Raw genomic sequence first — 19,433 nt, 5'->3', positions numbered from 1 at the left:
TCTTTAAGGTGTTTGCTGGACAACTGCCAGCAATTCAAGAGTCTTCCGATATGTTGTAGAATGCCAACCCAGAGGGCATTTGAATAAAGAATATCAGAATAAAGAATACTTCTTCACGTTATATACAGTTAAGGCAATAATCATATGATGTATACTTATCCAAAGCCATACCTTCTTTTTCAGCGCTGTCATAACCCTCAAGAGCACACTTCATTCCTGAAGCAGCATCAAAACCGCTGCTCCAGTCAGTATTATTATAGTAAACAGCTAAGACAAAGAAAAGCAATGGCAATAAATAGTCATGAAAAAACACTGAGAAAATCCTACACTGTTTCTTCACTGTTCTCATGTTGTTTTAAAGTTTGTTTGGTTTGAATGCATAGCAATATGAAGTGAACTGTGTAAACAGCATATAGGAGAGACTATTTACAAACGTATAACATTTAAAACAGTTTTAAAATTGATATGGACATTTCATCCACATTTTAAGCAGATCATATTTTGTTACCAGCTGAACAATAAGGTCTTAAAAATAACCAATACTAATAAATTTTAACGGTTTGGAATTATTTTCAGTTGAGCTGACCGCTGTTACACTACCAACCCCACAAAATGTGGCAGTGATAAAACTGCAGGTCAGATGCATGCTGGATGGTTCTGGAAATGTCTGGAGTAATTTTTCATAACTACAACTGTAGAACAAATGAAACACAGGTTAGTCCACTTTAAAGGCAATAATACCGTTATAAATACGGCTCAGATATTTGAAGGTCTGTTTAAAAACACTTAACGGTACCAAATAGAAACTGAACAAACAAATTATTAAAAATATGTGTTTGGAATATTGACAAGTTTACCACAAGTTATGTGGTTTGTTCTTGTCATGTTGACACTCTTGTGCAATAAAGCCGTGTGTTACGGCAAAAGTTGCATTTAGCAAAACAAGTGTACTGGTTACAATAACCAAACAAAGTTAACAGAGAAACACATGTTGCCATTTGAAACTCCATTACAAAAAATTTTATATTGTCTGTAGTAATACTCTACGAACATGAATGCTACAAAAAGTGTAAATTCTTACCATAAAATAAATTCAGCAAGAAATTTTAATTCAAGACAATACAATAATGCTCAAAAAGTACTTGCTGAACACAACCTCACCATGTTAGCTTTAAATACGTATGAAGGAGGCCACTTCTGAATCCAATTTGAGGCTTTAAATGTGTTCATCTCAAAAATTTCAAACTAATGTTCAGATTTCTGCTTGCTTGTTGTTCCAATCAAATAAAATACCACCTTCTCTTAGGTCTTTTTGGCTTTTTCAGTTTTCAGTCAGCCCTCTTGGCTGGGGTGTGATCAGATTTTTTTTACACAACCAACAGTTTGACATATGGAAGTCCACACACACACACACGTACTCCTTTGACTAAAAAGGTAAATTTGCGGAGAATACAGTGTATACCGTCCAATGAGGGAAACAAAGTATTAGTTGGGGGAGAAAATAAGACATTTAAAAAAGCTCTATGTATGCAAATGACTTAGCAATATATATATATATATATATATATATATATATATATATATATATATATATATATATATATATATATATATATATATATATATATATATATATATATATATATATATATATATATATATATATATATATATATATATTTTTTTTTTATTTTTTTTTTTTCCCCCGATATCGATAGATACACACACACACACACATACACACAGATAGATCAAAAGTAGCTAACAAATTAGTATTACCTAAAAAGACAAACAAGCTGACAAAATGTGTAAATTACTTTGGACCTTTCAATTGTCATGTTTTAAGATGGTATATTTGCACAATGCTTTAGATATACAACTATACAAATCAATCAGCTTCTTCAATTTTCCAAAGTAATCAATTGTTTATGTATATGACCACATAAGTTTTACAGACTGTGCTCATTGTATTGCTGCCACCTGCAATGACTTATTGCCACAGAGTGGGTAGTCAGACTAAGACCATTTTATCAGGTAACATATACAAAAATTTACTTTAGCAGTGGGCTAACTGAATACATGTTAATGTGGTTGTTCGGTTACACCTATGAGTAGGACTAGGTACCATCATGGTTGTAAGTACTGCATTTATGCTTCACAGTATGAAGTGAATGCCGTGCAAGTGATTGTAAATTAGCAATTACTATACTGTAACAACATCTGATACAAAGAATGAGGGCGTTGCTGTTGTCATGTTCTTCTTGTTTTAAGATGAACAGTATGTGGTGATTCAGTGACCAATATGCTTATTGTGGCTACCATGAATTCTCCTTGGAAAAGTTGCTTGTTTTAGCAACTTGATTTAGCAAACCACTAGAAGGCTTTTAATGTGGTTCTTTGTTTCATAGAAACTGGGTTGCATGTATATTTTTAATGATGCCTTCTAAGATGACAGATCAACTTCTAGTATTACAATGGAATGGGGAGAAGAAGAAAAAGGACGCAGCCAAACATAGGGTTGCAGATGCTTACTTTTTTGTTAGTTCTTTACAACCTACAGTTTTAAATCTGCTCATCAAATACTTTCAAAATCATTATAAATTTAAAAGGTCAACGGTTTTCAGCTCATCCCTTCAGGGGTTGCCACAGAGGAACGTGTAGTGCAAGCTAATTGAGCATGAGTTTTTATGCTGGATGCCCTTCCTGCCACGACCCTTCCATTTTATCCAGCCTTGGAACTGGCACCAAGGTGGCTGGGCGCAGCCAAACTTGGTGTGGTCGGATTCGAACCAGCAGCCTTCTGCATCCCAGCTCAATTTAATCTGAATATTAAAGATGATATTTAAACTGCATTTAGTGTTACCTGTGAATCACCAATGCTACAGGTAACAGTATCTGATAAGTAACAGTCTACCAGTGTAACAGCAGTTATCCAAGCATTCAACCTTCGCAAATAAAGTTTGTACTTTTGGTATTTGGTTTTACATGTCTGATGGTAAATATGACTTATTGTTCCCCTGCTGGTCAGTGATGCAATTTGGTGTAGTGGCCAAACTGCAGCAGTGCAAATTTAATGTTGATCGCATTATGAACACTCAAAAAAGGCATTTATTCAATCGAACATTATTGCAAAAATTGAAACTATAAAATGGTGAATAGATTTTTCTGAGTGTCACCAAACCTGTGAATTAACCCTTTATAATCAGGGTTTGATCCATTCTGTTGAAAAAAGTTTGAAATATCTGGATGGGTTGCAGGATTATTTTATTTTATCCTCCGTCAGGGGACTGGGGACCCAAGAGCTGCAACTGGAGGAGGTCGCTATAGTGCAGATCTTGGGCAGACAATACCAGTGAAGCTGAAAGCTGGGGTATCACCTTAAGACTTGAAACGGCTTTCAAAGACTAATAGTTCAGATTCAAGCTACTGTCTCCGCTAACTGTCACAGATTTCTATTCTATGACAAGCACACAGCTGAATACACCCCTTTTCCACCGAGCCACCAAAGAGATGTTGTAGTAATAACCTTGTCATTGTACTTAGCTTTAGCACTGCTGTGGAAGTGGCAACGTATATAGAGACAAAATCACAAGTCTCTACTAGCACCTTGTTACGTTTGGTCAAAAAAGGAAAGGATAGAGTTTGGGCAGTACTAACAGACAAGAGCTTTAGCAGAGAAAAGGGAAATTACAAAAACACAAAGCAGGCGTTTAAGAAGAGATCTTGGTTGGAGAGGCGTGGACAACTTGGACTATAAAGCCTACTAAGGGAAATAAAAGTAATATAACTGTAAAATGAAGCTAACTTCAAGTGAAACAGTAGCTACTATAGATCTCCCTCAGTTGTCATTGATGTTGGTCATAAATAATAGGTTTAAAAATAGCCTAATATTTATAAGAAACACTGTCAGAGATCCTAAGACTTTACCAAAGAAGTTGGCTATACTTATGTCATAATCATTTATATTAAAATACCTCAACTATAAACATTTTTCTACCTTCACCTACCCGGTCAACCAATGTGAGGTTAGCACAAGATGGTTTAAGGCACAGTATCTGAAAAGTTTACAAGTCTGATTCAAAAAGGGCAGCATCACACCAAGTACCTGATATTACTATTGGCATTGTCACATCCGTGCTGTATTGAAGTTGCCTTGTGTCATCAATTTAAAAATGCTATAAGTCAAGATCCTACTCAAGCTCACATAGATGTTTGTTTTCTTATTTGCTCTTCAGTCTGTAAGTCATTTAATTATGAAAGTGTATAAGTGAAAACTATCAGGACAACAGACATAGGTAACAGGAAACGCTTAGCAGCACAGATTTAAAGACAAGACAACTTTACTTTGCAACTGTGGTTTAGAGAATTAACAATTGAAGAATTAACAAACATCTGAATTGTCCCTCTGACATGTTCTAAGTCTCTCAGATTTTGTGTAATTGTGTAAGTTTTATTAACACATTTTAGGGTAAACATCCAAGATACACCAAACAGTCCACGCACGCACACACAGACACACACACACTCACAACATCAAAGTACATTGTGTCAGGGCAGCTTAGCAGTGCGAATGAAACAGGAGAATTGTTTTCTTCACAGATGAAAGGCAAGAGAAAGCCGCTCCTCATTGTCAGCCTACTCCATTGTCAGGATTGGGTTGAGATATGCACACTCACTACTTTAACCCACCCATCCACACACAGACACGCACACACACAGAAGTTGCTCAACACTAAGTATCAAGATCATAATAGCAGACTTTGTTTAGAGCAAAAGCCATTGAGGAAACCTGAGACCTAGTGAGAGAAGAGACAGCTGAGAAGTTGAGAGTATAAGAACACTGTGTGAAGGATTAGATTTATTGTTCAGGTTTTTGTGTGACAAAAGAACAGAAATAGATCAAAGAACAGGTCACCAGGAGTCACAAAACTCCTAAATTCTAAATTTCTAAATTAAGTATAAACACATCAGTCAGACACACTGCTGCACTCTATGAGCTGTTTCTTCATTTCAAGTACTGATCAATATTAATATTGTTTAAACTCCTATGACTTGCTGTAATGTTTGTTAGGATCACAACTTTTATAATGGAAAACAAGTCATCCATTGGAGCTGAGTGGATGATGTTTTAATATTAGTTTTTGGACGTTAATTGCATAGATGAACAAGCTAATCAAGTCTGCAGACTTACAACTAACCAAAGTTAGCAGAGGATATTCCATTAATCAAATTTTTTGCATGTATGGTGATGGTGGAATGGGCAATATGTATGCTGAAATGTACATCACAATATTATAAATTGTTTTTTTTAATAAAGAGATTAATGATGACACAAAAACCAGTCAGTGTTTCTTTGGCCACAAGTCACATCAATATACAGTCTGGACAGCTCTGAAAAAACAGTAATTCAAAAAGTAAAACTTAAGTCTACCTGACATATATTAACGCATGAAGCTCCTGTTGTTTGCAATCTACTGTAACACTCTTCTTACATAGGCCTGTGGCATCCATCCTTTTGATCATTTGCTTGATGCCATGTTCTCCTTATGCAACTTCTGGCTTTCCTCATATTCCAACCGGTGTTTTTGCTTGAGGTTGTGGAACAACTTTGATGCGCTTCCACTCCGACACAACTTGCAAACAGATGTGTTATTCACATCTGATCTCTTGTAGCGGAACCATTTCCAAACAACATAGGAAACTCTTTATTTTTTTCCAGAATCAAGACTCTCCTAACACTCTAACAACCATACATGTATAAGTAGATCCTATTACATTTGCTTTCATCAGGCAAGCTCCTGTTTGCTGGCACATATGGGATGCCACATAGCACTATGTCATCTATAACACAAGATGGAACATTCTTATCATGGAGAGCAATTTTACTGGTATATCATAATAGTAAGATATGGCACAAACCTACCAAACATTTTGCTATACTTCTTCACTGACTTGCCAAATTACCTCCTGCGACATAAACTGAGGGCAATCACCGTGAAAAATGACCCAGTTTCCAACTTGAGTCATCTGTTCCTGAAGTGAAACAGAAGCAGAATAATTGCTCTACAGATCATAACACTGTTTGATCCAACAGGTTCCATATATTTGTGAAAGTCAAAAGACAATGTCAGATGCTGTGTAGCTGGGTCAGTTCGCTGATTAAAGTCTGATTAAAGTGAGAAATCACAGCATGGGCTTGTTGTATAGTCATTAAACAGCCGAGCAGCATGAAATGTGACTGAGTAGTAAACTGAACACAACGTTCAGCATTGTGTTCTTTTCTTTGTGTGCGTGTGTGTGTTAGTGCTGGCCTTTATCCATGCCAGGTGGGGCACAAGAGGTGTGTGGGGGTGTAAACCTAGAAATTTGATGATGTTCCTGCTAGAGCAGAGAGGAAATACTAACAGAGCACAAAAGGTTTGAGAACAATCAAAAAGACAAACAAATACTTCCCTCCAGCAGGTAGAAAAGAGAATTACGAGAGAACACAGCCCAGGTGTCTCAAACAACAAGTGCCAAGGAGGGATTGGTTTTGGACGAACTGCAAAGCATTTAAGAAAAGCACAATAAACAGTAAAGCCCAGGGTGGGACAGAAAAAATCATGCACAGTTGATAGCAAGTGAGTGATACTGCAAACAGGCAAGAAAATGAGAAAAAAGGCTGACAAGAACAAGACTGACAACTATGGATCTAAAGCTCCCAGGTGTCACTGAGATAAAGACCACGTTGTGTTATTGCCCTTAGAATGTCACACTGCCACTTCTTATTAACAGCTGCTTGGCACTGCAATTTGCCCATGTATACACCAGCTATGCTCGAAACACATAACTACAACAGCTTTCACTCAGACTCATCAATAAGCTGGGAGTAGGAGTGATACTGTATGTGGTTCCTCACCATCGCCACCATATTGAGTACATTGTGTGTATTAAAAGAAATAACAGTGTTTCAAGTACACACTGAGGTCCCAGCAGCATATCAATCAGCCATGCACCTCTCCCAGGCATCAAAGACTGCAAAAAAAAAACCTAACACACCCTTATAAACACATACGCACCCTGCACTTACCCACTTTTTGTGCATATAAACACAAAGATACACACCATTCTCACTGACTGACTCACCCACACTGACAAGCATGCGTGTCCGCGCACACACACACACACACACACACACACACACACGCACACACGCACACACACAATTACATAAGCACCCTAGGAGTTTGGCAGAGAAAAGGCAAAAATCAGAGTGGGAGGCCAGGCACCTGGATGAACAGATTATGGTCTAAACCCCACCAGAGCCACATAGATGATCTGCCTCAAACTTTAATTTTTCTCCCTAATGTTGGCTCTGGGCCTCTCATCGCCTGAGGAGCACTGCAAACCTCAACGACCTTGGATCGTGGAGGTAGTCAAAATCAGATCATCACTAGTGACTGCTGATGGGTGATGACCTCCTTTTGTATTTAACTGATTATCAGTTTAATTATTATCCAAAGCTACCAAAGTCATAAGACAAAAAACAACACATTTCTACAGGAAAGGAGGACTTGTGCTAAATTAAGAGCCAGATTATATATAAAACACTCACGTTGGAGGATTGTCAAAAAATGTATGCTTCCATCTTCTGTGTAAATATTATTACTGGCCTTTTTGGGTGGCTAATGTATGACATCCCACTGTTTGCAATGAGGCCCAAACCCCCACTACAGTGCCAAACAAATGAACATTTGACCTCAGTACACAGCCATGTTAGTCATCATTGCAACTGAGCTCATTAAATGGTGTCATAAGGCAGTAATAAGTATCTATACAGTTTGAGACTCATACTTCAGATGTCTGTTTTTGAGACTGTCACACCACCTTGTGGCCATGGTGACCAACTCCACTTGCATATTAATGGTCAAGCAATACTACACACTAAAACATGAAAGATACCTTAATTTTCATTCTTGGGGTAAGAATGACACAAATGTACAAAAAATTAAGGTTTGATGTCAAACAAAACTGATTTTGCTGTCTCGTAGTAGTAAAAGCCCATATAATATAATAATGTAAGTCCACACCTATAATGCCCATATAAGCATTACTAAGCATTATTTTTTGGGTGATGGCATGTATCACCAAAAAATGCCTGATAGCATGTATCCCACAAGACGTATACATATAGCTCACGTTTCTAGAGGCTAGTCACTGAGTCTGACACTTCAGAGAGAGCATTGTCCTTTAGAAGATCAGCACCTGTAAAGCAGTCTGCTCTCTTCACAAACAGACATCATCATCTTTGTAAAAAAGTGTTTGAGGTTTCCAGTTGAGTTTTTTCTAAGTTCTACTATCTTTTTATTCACTTGTCCAAAGGAAATGTACAAAATATAAACACAAAATACCACCATGACTCTTTCTGCAGTTTAATTTAGCAACTGACCCTTTGGAATTTTAAGATTTATATTTTAATATCTTTATTTAAACCTTAGATATCTTGAATGCTGTATTTTAAGAGCAATAGCAAAAGTTCATTCATTTTTAAGTGTTCTTTAAATTCATATCATAAGTCATAAACGTCTGGTTAGGTAGATAATTTGCTTCCCGCCCCATTCCGAAAACCGATCAGATTCGTTACATAAGAACCATGATGCAATTTGATCCATGACTTTTTCTGATCACCTGCAGCCCTACTACACATACTACACTTGACAGCTAATAGAATGGAATTAAACAGTAGCATGCTCAGCATCTGAAGTTGCTTTAATGCATTTGTACACAGTGACAGGGCACATTTGTTAGTAAGAACTTACTCCATTGGGATGCGAAACTGGACAGTGTCAGGAGGTTGCTCTTTTCCTGGCCTCACCAGGGTCAGGAACCAGTTGGGTCTAAAAATCCTCAGCTGAGGGTTACCAAGCTGGTACAGAGGGTACCTGAAGAGAGACAAAGAAGCAAACACTTAACATGTACAGTATCATTCCTATTTATCTGCAAGATACTGAGCAAGATGTTAGAGTGTACATGCTAGTAACACTGTATTTGGTGGCTTGTAGGGTTGGACAAAAAAAGGTTCAGATTCCACAAGATTTAGTACCCGTTAGTGTTGTAAATGGCTTTCGATTTTTATTTAAATACTCATAATGTCTCAATGTTATTACTTAAATCTATTACTTACCTAGTATGATAGAACAAAGTCTACATAGTTTTTTTTTTAATACACCAACACAAATATCACAAAAACTAAAATCTTCATGAAGACTTTTCAAAAAAGATTGCCAATCTGCAAATAAGGTACTCAGAGTTTAACAAATGAAAAAAAAAGTCTTTATCAAGCATACTTTTTGCAAATTAAGTTGATTTCTTCTTCCAAAACTGCCTAAAGGCAATCTCCAGGTAATTTCAAAAATATTAACAACACGGGGGGAGCCATTAGGTGAAGAACAATTAACTTGAAAATTGTGAGTGAATGACTGATATTAAAATATAATGATATAAATGTATTATGATATATTATTTTTTTAATCACCTAGCGCTGTTGAGCGCACAGATGTTGACTTCTAAAAGTTTTTGAACGAAGCTTGACCTTTTATCCAGCCAGTTACATTGATTTCTGCTTGATTAGTAGTTTTTGCAGCGTTCTTATTCATTGTGATACTAAATGAGAATGCTGATAATTACTGATAAGTAAGTAATCCTTTTTCTTTTGGCTTCTCTTTTAGGAGTTGCTACAGTGGATCATCCATTTCTCTCTCAATCTGTCCTTGGCATCTTTCTTTTGTCACTTCCTGTGTGTCTTCTCTCACAAGGTACATGAGCCCCAATGTTTTAAAAACTGAGTGATATTGCAAGAAAGATATTAGTATAGGAGGCCACCTAAACACCTACAACTTCTCTGAAGTAGCTCCAAACTTCAGTGACTGAGAGACTGTACGTATACAGCCTCTCCCCAGGTTCTTCACCAGTCTATGCTTTATAGGAGAGTGGCACAGAGAAAAATGCTTTTTTAGGAGTTTATCCAAAATATATGGGAGACTCTAGTCAAATGGAAAAGGTTCTATGCTCTGATGAGAAAAAACATTAGCTTTTTGGCCAACAGATACATGCTGTTTCGAGAACAGTGCACATCAACAAAAACACTACATCCCTACTGTGAAGAATGGTGGCAGCATAATTGTGCAGTGGGGACGTGTTTCTGCAGCGTACCCTGAAAAGCTTGTGAGGGTCTGGATAAAATTAGTGCAGCAATATATAGTGAATTACTAGAGAAAAATCTGAAGCAGTATACAGAACAACTGTGACTTGTGATTTGTTGTTGAACAAGACGATAACCCCAGGCATACCGTCCAAGGGACACACATTTGTTTTACAATTGTTCACTTCACAATTGTTTACTCACAATTCACAGGCAAACTGACAGAACTGGAGAGGTTTTGCTAAAATGAATGGGCAAAACCTGCAGTGTGCAAATGTTCAAAGCTACATTAGAACCATCTATAAAGGCTGCTCAAGGTGAATCTATGAATTGCTGACTTGGGGGTGAATGCCAATTAAATCATTTTTTTTTTTCTGTTATTATTTTATTTTTATCTTTTCTAACTTTGACATAAGTTATTTTTATTGTTCAAAGCAAAATTGAATGAAACATGGTTCTATATTGCTTAACAGCCATATGACAACGAAATTCGTGAACTTCGGTAAGGGCTGACCTGCATATCGTCAAACAAATACAAGGAACAGCACGAGATTCTGTGGTATACAACCAGATTACAAAGCAAAACACCGTCACTTCCACAGCTTTGTTTTTGCATCATGTTCTGCCCCATGCACAAAAGGGCCCAAGCACCACCCCTTGCCCAATTACAGAGAGCATTTCTTCACAGGTGAGAACACATCTTGTGCGGACTATCTCCCGTCGTTAGTTACATGTCTGAAAAGGAAACTGACAATGTCAGGAACTGATCCTCCTGACAGTCTCTAGAGTTCATGTCTGAAACAGGCTTAATAAAGATCTGATCTTAGATCAGGCTTAATAAAGATCTGATCTTAGATCTGATCTAAAAAGGTCACTTTTGAGATTTAACACAAATTTTCTAGCTATTGCAGATCAACTTTATACTTATTATAAATGTGTTATAAGCATACTGTCCACTCAGTAAGTGCACGTCCTATTTTTTGAATAAAAATAGAGTTACAGAGTTTTATTCCAACAGCTTCCTCAAATTTTGTTGGACACACTTCAAACGACTTTTATTGACATCTAGGCCTCCCCCCACTGCATGTACAACCTCTAGGTTTTCATGAATTATAGATATAGTATAGTTGGTAAAGGCAGTTGTCCACGGACCACAGGGTCAGTGGTCTAATCCCCGGGCCTGGCTATATGTCGAAGTGTCTCTGGGCAAGACACTGAACCCCTAAAAGCCCATTCCCCTTCCCAGCTGTGCAGTGCCGGTCCAAGCCGGTAGAAATTGGGAAGGGTTGCGTCAGGAAGGCCATCCGGCATAAAAACTGTGCCAAATCAACACACAGACAATGATCTGCTGTGGTGACCCTGAACTCACGGGATAAGCCGAAAGGACAAAAAAATCTACCTATATATATCTATATTTTATATATACATATATATGTATGTATATATACATATATATATGTATATATACATATGTATATATACATACATATACACACACACACACATAAATACATACATACAGTATGAATGATAAGGGATGGGAAAATAATCTATAGATTTTTTTGACTAAATAATTGATAGATTAATCGACAAAAAAAAATTATTGTAGGTGCAGCCCTAGTTTTAACTGTGTCCAACAAAATGAGGGTAATGAGAAAAAGCTTTATTAACCCTTTTGGCCATGCTGCATGCACTTTGGAGACGGTCCCTAACTTCATTCCGTCATTTCCCTGTGAACCAGTAGCTGGCACAAAGCTTTCTAAATAACTACGCTTCAAACATGGATCGTGGGGTAAAGAAAACACTTGTGCGTGATCAGAAACATTTTTTTCCGTAGTGTACAACATATCAGGTGGAGATTAGTTTTCTCCCTTCCCGTTTATATAGGGGGAACTGTCACATGTCTAAATATCCAACGACAAACTGTCTAAACCACGGTATGTTGGGCCTGGATTTAATTCCACCATGGCTGGGGTGTTCTTTATTACCGTAACTACACTTCCGTGAATCAACTCCCGCAGTAACGTGTAAACTCGTTTACAACGATCGGATACATGGATGTAACGTTACTACCACTGCACGCTAACGGCATCTTGTTTTTAGCATAGGTAGCTAAAGCTGGCTAAATTGTTGTTGAACAACGTTATTTGAGATTCACAGTGAGCGCATAAGCACTATTTGAGATTTTGTGTAATTGTGTAAAATAAGTAAAAACTGTGTGGAAAAAAAAACTATGTTTATATAAATATACTGAGCAAATTGACGGTTGCCTTGAGATATGCTAACGTTACTAGCAAAGTCTTTAGTCAGGTTTTACTTGGCATGTGTTTGAGTTAGAAATGATAAAAGGGAAACAAGATACTTACAATAGTCTCGTTACTGGCATCCCGGTTCTTATCAGACAAAAGCTGCCAGCTAAATATTTTGTAGTCTTGTCAAGGTTGTGGCATGCTAAATGTGCATGGATGTACTTCCGGGATTACTCGTACTGCGCATGCACAATGTGTTTTGGTTCATCTCCTTGAAAAAGAGTTCATGAAGAAGGTTTAGGTTTGCAGCTTCAAATGGGGGCTCAACGTTCAGTGTAGTAACTAGATTTTCAATTGTTATATCTCTGAAAATATAACTGGATCTGGATCTTCCGATTGAAACAAAAATCCGCACACTTACTATGTGCTGGGGTATTTTTTATGACAAAACTACCCAGTAAGAAGATGCCATTACAATCTAAAAAAGTCTTTATTAAAAGCAGTGCTGATTATTCAGTACAGTGCCAATAGAATATATTAATTCCTCCATATTGTCAGACAATTTGTCAAAGTATAATAAGTATATGGTGGATTCATAGATGAAATTGCATATGTACAATTTTATAATCTGCAATTCTTCTTTCCCTTTCAGGGGTCGCCACAGTCTAACCCTATCCTCTGCATCCTCTTCTCTCACACCAACTAACTTCATGTCCTCTCTCACTGCATCCATAAATCTCGTCTTTTGTCTTCCTCTAGACCTCCTGCCTGGCAGCTCCAACCTCAGCATACTTCTACCCTATATACATTCCTGAACTTCATCGTTCCACCACCAAGTCTCCTTTCTTCAGTCTACATTTTCCTCTTTCCCGATCACATTAGCTGTAGTTGTCCAGTCATCTGGCAGCACCTCCTGACCACCCAGAGCCTCCTCCCTGAAAACTAGACAAAATTCTTCCTTTTTCCACCACTTCGTCCTCTGCTCCGCCTTAGTCCTCTTCATCTTCCCAACCACCAGTGTTTTTTACACACCACCATCCTTTGTTGTCTGGCTACGGTCTCCCCTACCAATACTTTGCAGTCACTGATCTCTTTCAGATTACAATGTCAACACAAGATGTAGTGCACCTGAGTGCTTCTACCTCCACTCTTGTCATCCTATGTTTCTGTTTCTTCTGGAAAAAAGTGTTCATTACAGCTATTTTAATCCTTTTGCAAGGTCTACCATCATCTGTCCTTCTGCGTTCCTGTTCTGCCCATCACATTTTCATCACCTCTATTCCCTTCACCTACATGCCCATTGAAATCTGCACCACTCTCTCACCTCTGTTGATGCTCTGCATCACTTCATCTAACTCACTCCAGAATTTCTCCTTCTTTTCTAACTCACATCCTACCTGTGGGGCATAACTACTAACAACATTGAACATTACACCTTAAATTTCCAGCTACAGACTCATGAACCAGTCTGATACTCTTCTCACCTTATTCCTCACAAACTCCTCTTTCAGGATAACTCCTACTCCATTTCTCTTTCTATCCGACCCATTATAAAACAACTTGAACCCTGCTCCTAAGCTTCTAGCCTTGCTACACACAGTATATCCACCTTCCTTCTCTCCATCATGTCAACCAACTCTCTAGCCTTCCCTGTCAAAGTCCCTACTGTCAGTCCTACACTCTTGGCTTTCCTCTTCTCTCTCTGCCTACAAAAAACGCCTTCCTCCTCCTTCTTCAACCAACAGTAGCCTAATTTCCCAGTTCCTAGTTTCCTAGTTTCCTAGCCTAGTTTATTTGGCATATGTTTTACATCGGATGCCATTCCTGACACAACCCTCTGCATTTATCCAGACTTGGGATTGGCACAAGAAGATACTGGCTTCTGCCCTCTTGTGGTTGCATTACTTTCATAATCTGCATTTATGAATACGAAAATCAGTGAAGTCCCCTGAATACTATAATGCTTTCCTAAATCCATGTCCAATCCATCTATTTGGACAGGCTGGGTTATTCCCCCCACAGTATACCATCAAAGCTCAAATTCCTTTGAAGAGTGGCTTTCTATTTCAGGAAAGTCATTGCTGTGAGTAATTTCTCTGGACACATATGATGAGACAGCAGCAGAGGGAGACTTTGTCCCATCTCTCCTTCAGACCCTGTGCCCCAGTGTCTGACCTCACATCCAATACAAAGTGCCTGCAGTGGGGGTGAGAATGATTGAAGGCCCCCTGAGTGGAACATGAGTCCCTGGCTCAGCTGGTTCAGACCTGGCAGGAAATGGACCACATTATGCCTGGGAGGGAAGTTTCCATCAGTTAAGATGCCATGGAGTGTGTGTATGTGTATGCATGGTTAGGCATTTGATTATTATGCAGTTGTTGTAATGTTTACCAGTGGGCACAGGTATCACACTATATCAGAATCTCTTGCCATCTCTACAGTTATCCAGTTGTGTTTTTATTTTAACTTTTTTGTGCCTGAAGAAAAAAAAATTCTGCTTTGATTTCATTAGTTGTTTACTTGTCTGTTGCTTTGGAACTGATTCATCTGACACCTGATATCAGAGTGTACTGGGGACTCATAACCGAGGTGAAGAAGACGTGGGAAGGTTACTTTGAAAACATGTACTGATTAATGTCTATTACACACCCAAGCAGTACAATGTTAAGTAAAATAAATAATTAAGTTAAATCGAGTTCCATTAACTCTGAAATCCATGATTCAATATACATACACAGTGTTTATTGGAGTACAGACCATAATGTGCTAGTTGTTCCAGTAACACTGTTTTATCATTTATGCATGGCAGCAGAGTGGTGTTTTTTTCTCTCTCTCTCCTTTACATTTGTTTCATCTTCGTTGCCCCTGTGTTTGTGTTGAAACGTAATCACTGTAATATTAAAAGGAGATGCATGCTCAGGGAGCCTAATCAAATCGTGTAAAACTTTCTAGTTTCTACTACAAGAAATTATTAACTTTTCTGTCCTTAAAAAAGCAATGGAAGACATTTTCATCCAAAGATATAAATAGGTGAAGGACTTGTAGAACTATAGCACCATCAAATATGTAAAATAAATGCATATGGATGCTGGATGTAGAGGCAATCTTACTTGTATGTGATGGTCGAACAATTAATTCACTCCAGACATCATTGTATGATGAACAATGAACGTTTATTATATTCTTTTCTCAACTTAGCCAATAACGGATTAATTCTACAATACACGTTTACGAATACTAATTTCACAAACACGTTCATCAGTACATCTATACATATACCTCTTAATCTAATTAACCTTACAATACACAACGTCAACAAAAAACAGAGGTTGGCTCATACATCTGGACCAAAGCAATCAACATCTGTTCTAGTAAATGGTTAAGACCCCTATTAAGTGGGAGGTCTGCCATTTGTTGCCGCCCAGTTACCCCATGTAATGTTCGACAGGTTCTACACTTAGATAGAGTCTTTCTTTTGCTGAGATTCACCTAGGTATATTAGCCAGCTGCCCAGAGCCCAAGAATGATGTCAAAAGTTCACAATATGGCAAAAATGCCATATTGTCATAAACGGGAGAAAGACACATAAAAACATAAAAAAAAAACAAAAAAGAAACATCTCCTGCATTTCTACCCACTCTTTAAATCATTTCCCATAGAAGTGTAAATCGGATTTTAATATCTTTACATAAATAAATGTTCAGTTTAAATAATTATCTCGGGTGCTGCATCATGGTAATGGGTGACTATTGCATGTCAGCTGTGCTGTTTTTAGTTTTGTGGGCTTTGTCTCTTATCAGTAGTGACACTGTCTGCTGGACTAAATTTTAGAGCTGCAACATTTAGTTCATTAATCAGTTAAATAATTAACTGGCAAACAGTTGATCTTCAATAAGTGGCTAAGTCAATTTTCAAGCAAAAATGCCATTACAAACTTTATGAAAAATGTACATTTTCTCCATTTCTTTGTTTATTATAATTTTAACTTTTTTAATTTTAAATTTAAGTATGGAGACACTGAACTAAAAATGATTTTATTGTGGAAAAAAGCCAGAATAGCAATAATCGAAATAAGCATTTGTTACAGTCCTAATTAACTAACTAATAAACTCATTGCTTTTGGTTTCTGGGACTAGGTACTTGTGATGTCATGATTTGTGACAAGATACCATTTAAAGTATGTGTACAGAAAAACTACTGATACAATAACCCATACAAACAGCTAAATCTATTCTTTCAGCTTTGTCAGTAAAAATTATTGTATAAAAGAATGGATTATCCATCACTTAAATACCATTTGGTTTGTGTTTCTAAGTGTGTTTTGTGTGTAAGGTTGATTTCCACATTTCTCAGGACCTTTATCTCTCCCTTCGCCTAGCACCTTGAACTTGCTGTGGGCAAAGGCAGAAGAAGCTAAGCTTATGACCTCAGTCAGGGTGGCAATGTTTAGCAAGGCTCCAGTCAGTGCTGCTCAGGTTATGTCTATAAGGAGTGGAGGGGGCCAGCAACATGAACCACTGCAAACTTCATCCAAATGTCCGGTCCCACACTGTTGTCCAACTCTGCCATTTATAGATGTCATTAAATCCTATTTGTTGGTGGACACAGTGGGGCTCTTTGATGGAAAATAAAAGTTGATACAGTAAGTTTGATTGATTAGATTATGTTGTTTTTCAACTCTGCTCATTATTTTTCAAATTTGCTATGAAAATGTTTGTTGTGTTTTTGTTTATGGCTCAGCTTTGCAGAAACCATAGTCTGGTTAGTGACATGGCCACTGAATTGTCTGGCCTTTATAGAAAAATGTGTTCATTTGGGACACACTCAAACACATGCAAGCACGCACACATACACAATACCTCTCACACATGCCTGTATGGTATGAACAGTATGCATACATACAAATAAAGGATGCCCTACTCTGTTGGACATGTAAGGTTTTCTTTAAGTATCTTCAACAGTGAAACTGAACTCAAACCACTTTTCTATGTATGTATTTGTGCATGACAAAGACAGTTTAAATGAAGGTTCAGGTCTGGGGCAGTGGAAAGTGGCTGTTTGTGTGACAGTACAAAAAAAGAGAGTAAAGGAGGAGGAGGGAGAGCTCTAACAGTGTAGGTGGATAGACGGAAACAGTCCAGTCTGCAGTGGAATTGTCCCGCCAAGCACAGGCGCTGGGACCTCATGGAAACTTTCCCCTGCCTGCCCAAGGAGAAGTTGTTGGTATTGAATGTCTTAGAGAAAAAAAGGGGGAAATGGTAAATTGAAGATCCAGACGTGAAGATGGAAAAGTTTGTCAGCTGAAGTGGTTAGTTTTGCATGTAATGGGAGCTACTCCTGTTTGTGTTTCTTCCTAAAGCTACTTCAGCCTCAGTCTGTGAAGAACTATCTTAATGCGTTAAATCATTACCCCAAATAGTTGCTCAGCTAAAATAAACTGCACACAAAAGGATTCTTTTGTATATAGTATATTAGGGGAATAGACACTGGATACAAAGATTTGAGCAACAGCGGCTCTTAGCTTGTAGCTTAGAGCTGAGATGTTAGTGAAGAGCATAAATGGGAACATCATCAAAAAGAAAGAGCAACGATTAGAAGGAGTTTGAGTCCAACTTTGATACACCGATGGTGTGTCTGCTGTCTCAGGGAGGCTTACACAAAAGGCTTTGACTACAGCTTGTTATGTGTATAATATACATCAGTCAGGGATGAGGCAGAACTGTGCCAGGGGAGCTAATTATAATTTTTTGGCAGCAGTTTTAAAACCATTTTCATAACCCATTGACAATCTGTTGCACGTGTTTCATAGAGACGTGCACTAGGGGCATCAGTGGCAGCGGCCTCAGGGTCACTGAAGAAGTCAGTTAATGTGTAATCACATTTTTATTAAGGCTTTTGGCATGTCTCTGTTTTTGCTAAGTTCAGTCTGTTGGATGATCTGATGGTGCCTCATTTTGATTCACACTGAAATACAGCATCAACCATTAGATGCGTTGCCATGAAATTTAGTACAGATGTTTCTTGTTCTTAGCAAATGAATCCCAGTGGCTTTGGTGATCCCCTGACTTTTCCTCTAAAGCAACATTTAAAATGTTTTATTATTTCATTATGTCAGCTCACTTTATTACCATAATCAATTGAACATATTAGTTTGTCCAGTACCTTAGATTGTGACACATTCAAATGCAAAGCGAATATGATACTTTTGTCAGCGTAAGCCTTACGCTTATCTAGCCTTGCCAGATATTAGCATTTTAACATCTTAAACTAAGTAAACATGGTAAACAAAACCGGCTGCACATGTTGCAGCTCATTAGCACTGTCATTATAAGCATGTCAGCATGATGATCTGGGCATTTAGCTCAAACCACTGCGCAAAATTACAGCTTCACAGCGTTGCTGCCATGGCCTTAGCCATGTTAGATTGTGATTAAGATTTTTAAAAGAGCCATCAGCACTTCATAAACACGGAGCAGGAAATTCCACCTGTCATGACTAAATAGCACGCAGAGAAACAAAAAAATCATAAATCACATTTTCACATACTTACAGTGTTGACAGGAACATGTTATTTCAGGAATATCTGGTCCTTGAAATGTGAAGCACCTGAGTGACTTTTGCTGCCAGATTAATTAGAGGTTCTCAGTTATTGCAGCTCAAACTCCACTTGACACACAAAACATTATTCATTAGCATCTTCATCCCAATCCTAATTAAACCCCTGTCCCTTTGCCATTCACACTAAATGTGGCCAGAGGTAGTGGTCAGTTCAGGTCAGATTCCCCTGTTTTTTCATCTCCCATGTTCACACTCTCGGAGGGAGCGGGTACATGCCATGCAGCAGTGCTGTGCCTATTAATAGTCGTGACGGACGGAGTTGGGGGAAATCTGGATGGCGTGTAAATTTAGACCCTCCCCCTGGATGTTCCGTTGATGTCATAAGCCTGACCTCTAACCCAGGAGCATGGCTGCCACAAGGCGCATGTCAGAGGTGGTAAGTAATA

General features: G+C 38.1%; 1 protein-coding gene across 2 annotated transcripts in view; it reads right to left on the bottom strand.

The window, feature by feature from the left end:
- The window catches only part of mrpl23 (mitochondrial ribosomal protein L23), a 43,412-nt gene extending 30,710 nt beyond the window's left edge, over positions 1–12,702 (bottom strand). Inside the window, exons 1-2 of one of the 2 annotated variants that reach the window (XM_067501693.1) lie at positions 12,547–12,702; positions 8,799–8,921 (exon numbers count right to left, since the gene is read on the bottom strand). In XM_067501693.1, the coding sequence (XP_067357794.1) occupies positions 8,799–8,921; positions 12,547–12,566 (143 nt within the window). In that variant the 5' untranslated portion in view covers positions 12,567–12,702. Of the gene's footprint in view, positions 1–171; positions 208–8,798; positions 8,922–12,546 lie in introns of those variants that run through there. The other variant, XM_067501694.1, reaches the window with a different exon arrangement.
- Positions 12,703–19,433: the final 6,731 nt, after the last annotated feature.

Source organism: Channa argus, chromosome 4, assembly GCF_033026475.1.
Source record: "Channa argus isolate prfri chromosome 4, Channa argus male v1.0, whole genome shotgun sequence".
NCBI classification, from domain to species: domain Eukaryota; kingdom Metazoa; phylum Chordata; class Actinopteri; order Anabantiformes; family Channidae; genus Channa; species Channa argus.
This window is presented reverse-complemented; position numbering and strand designations above follow the sequence as displayed.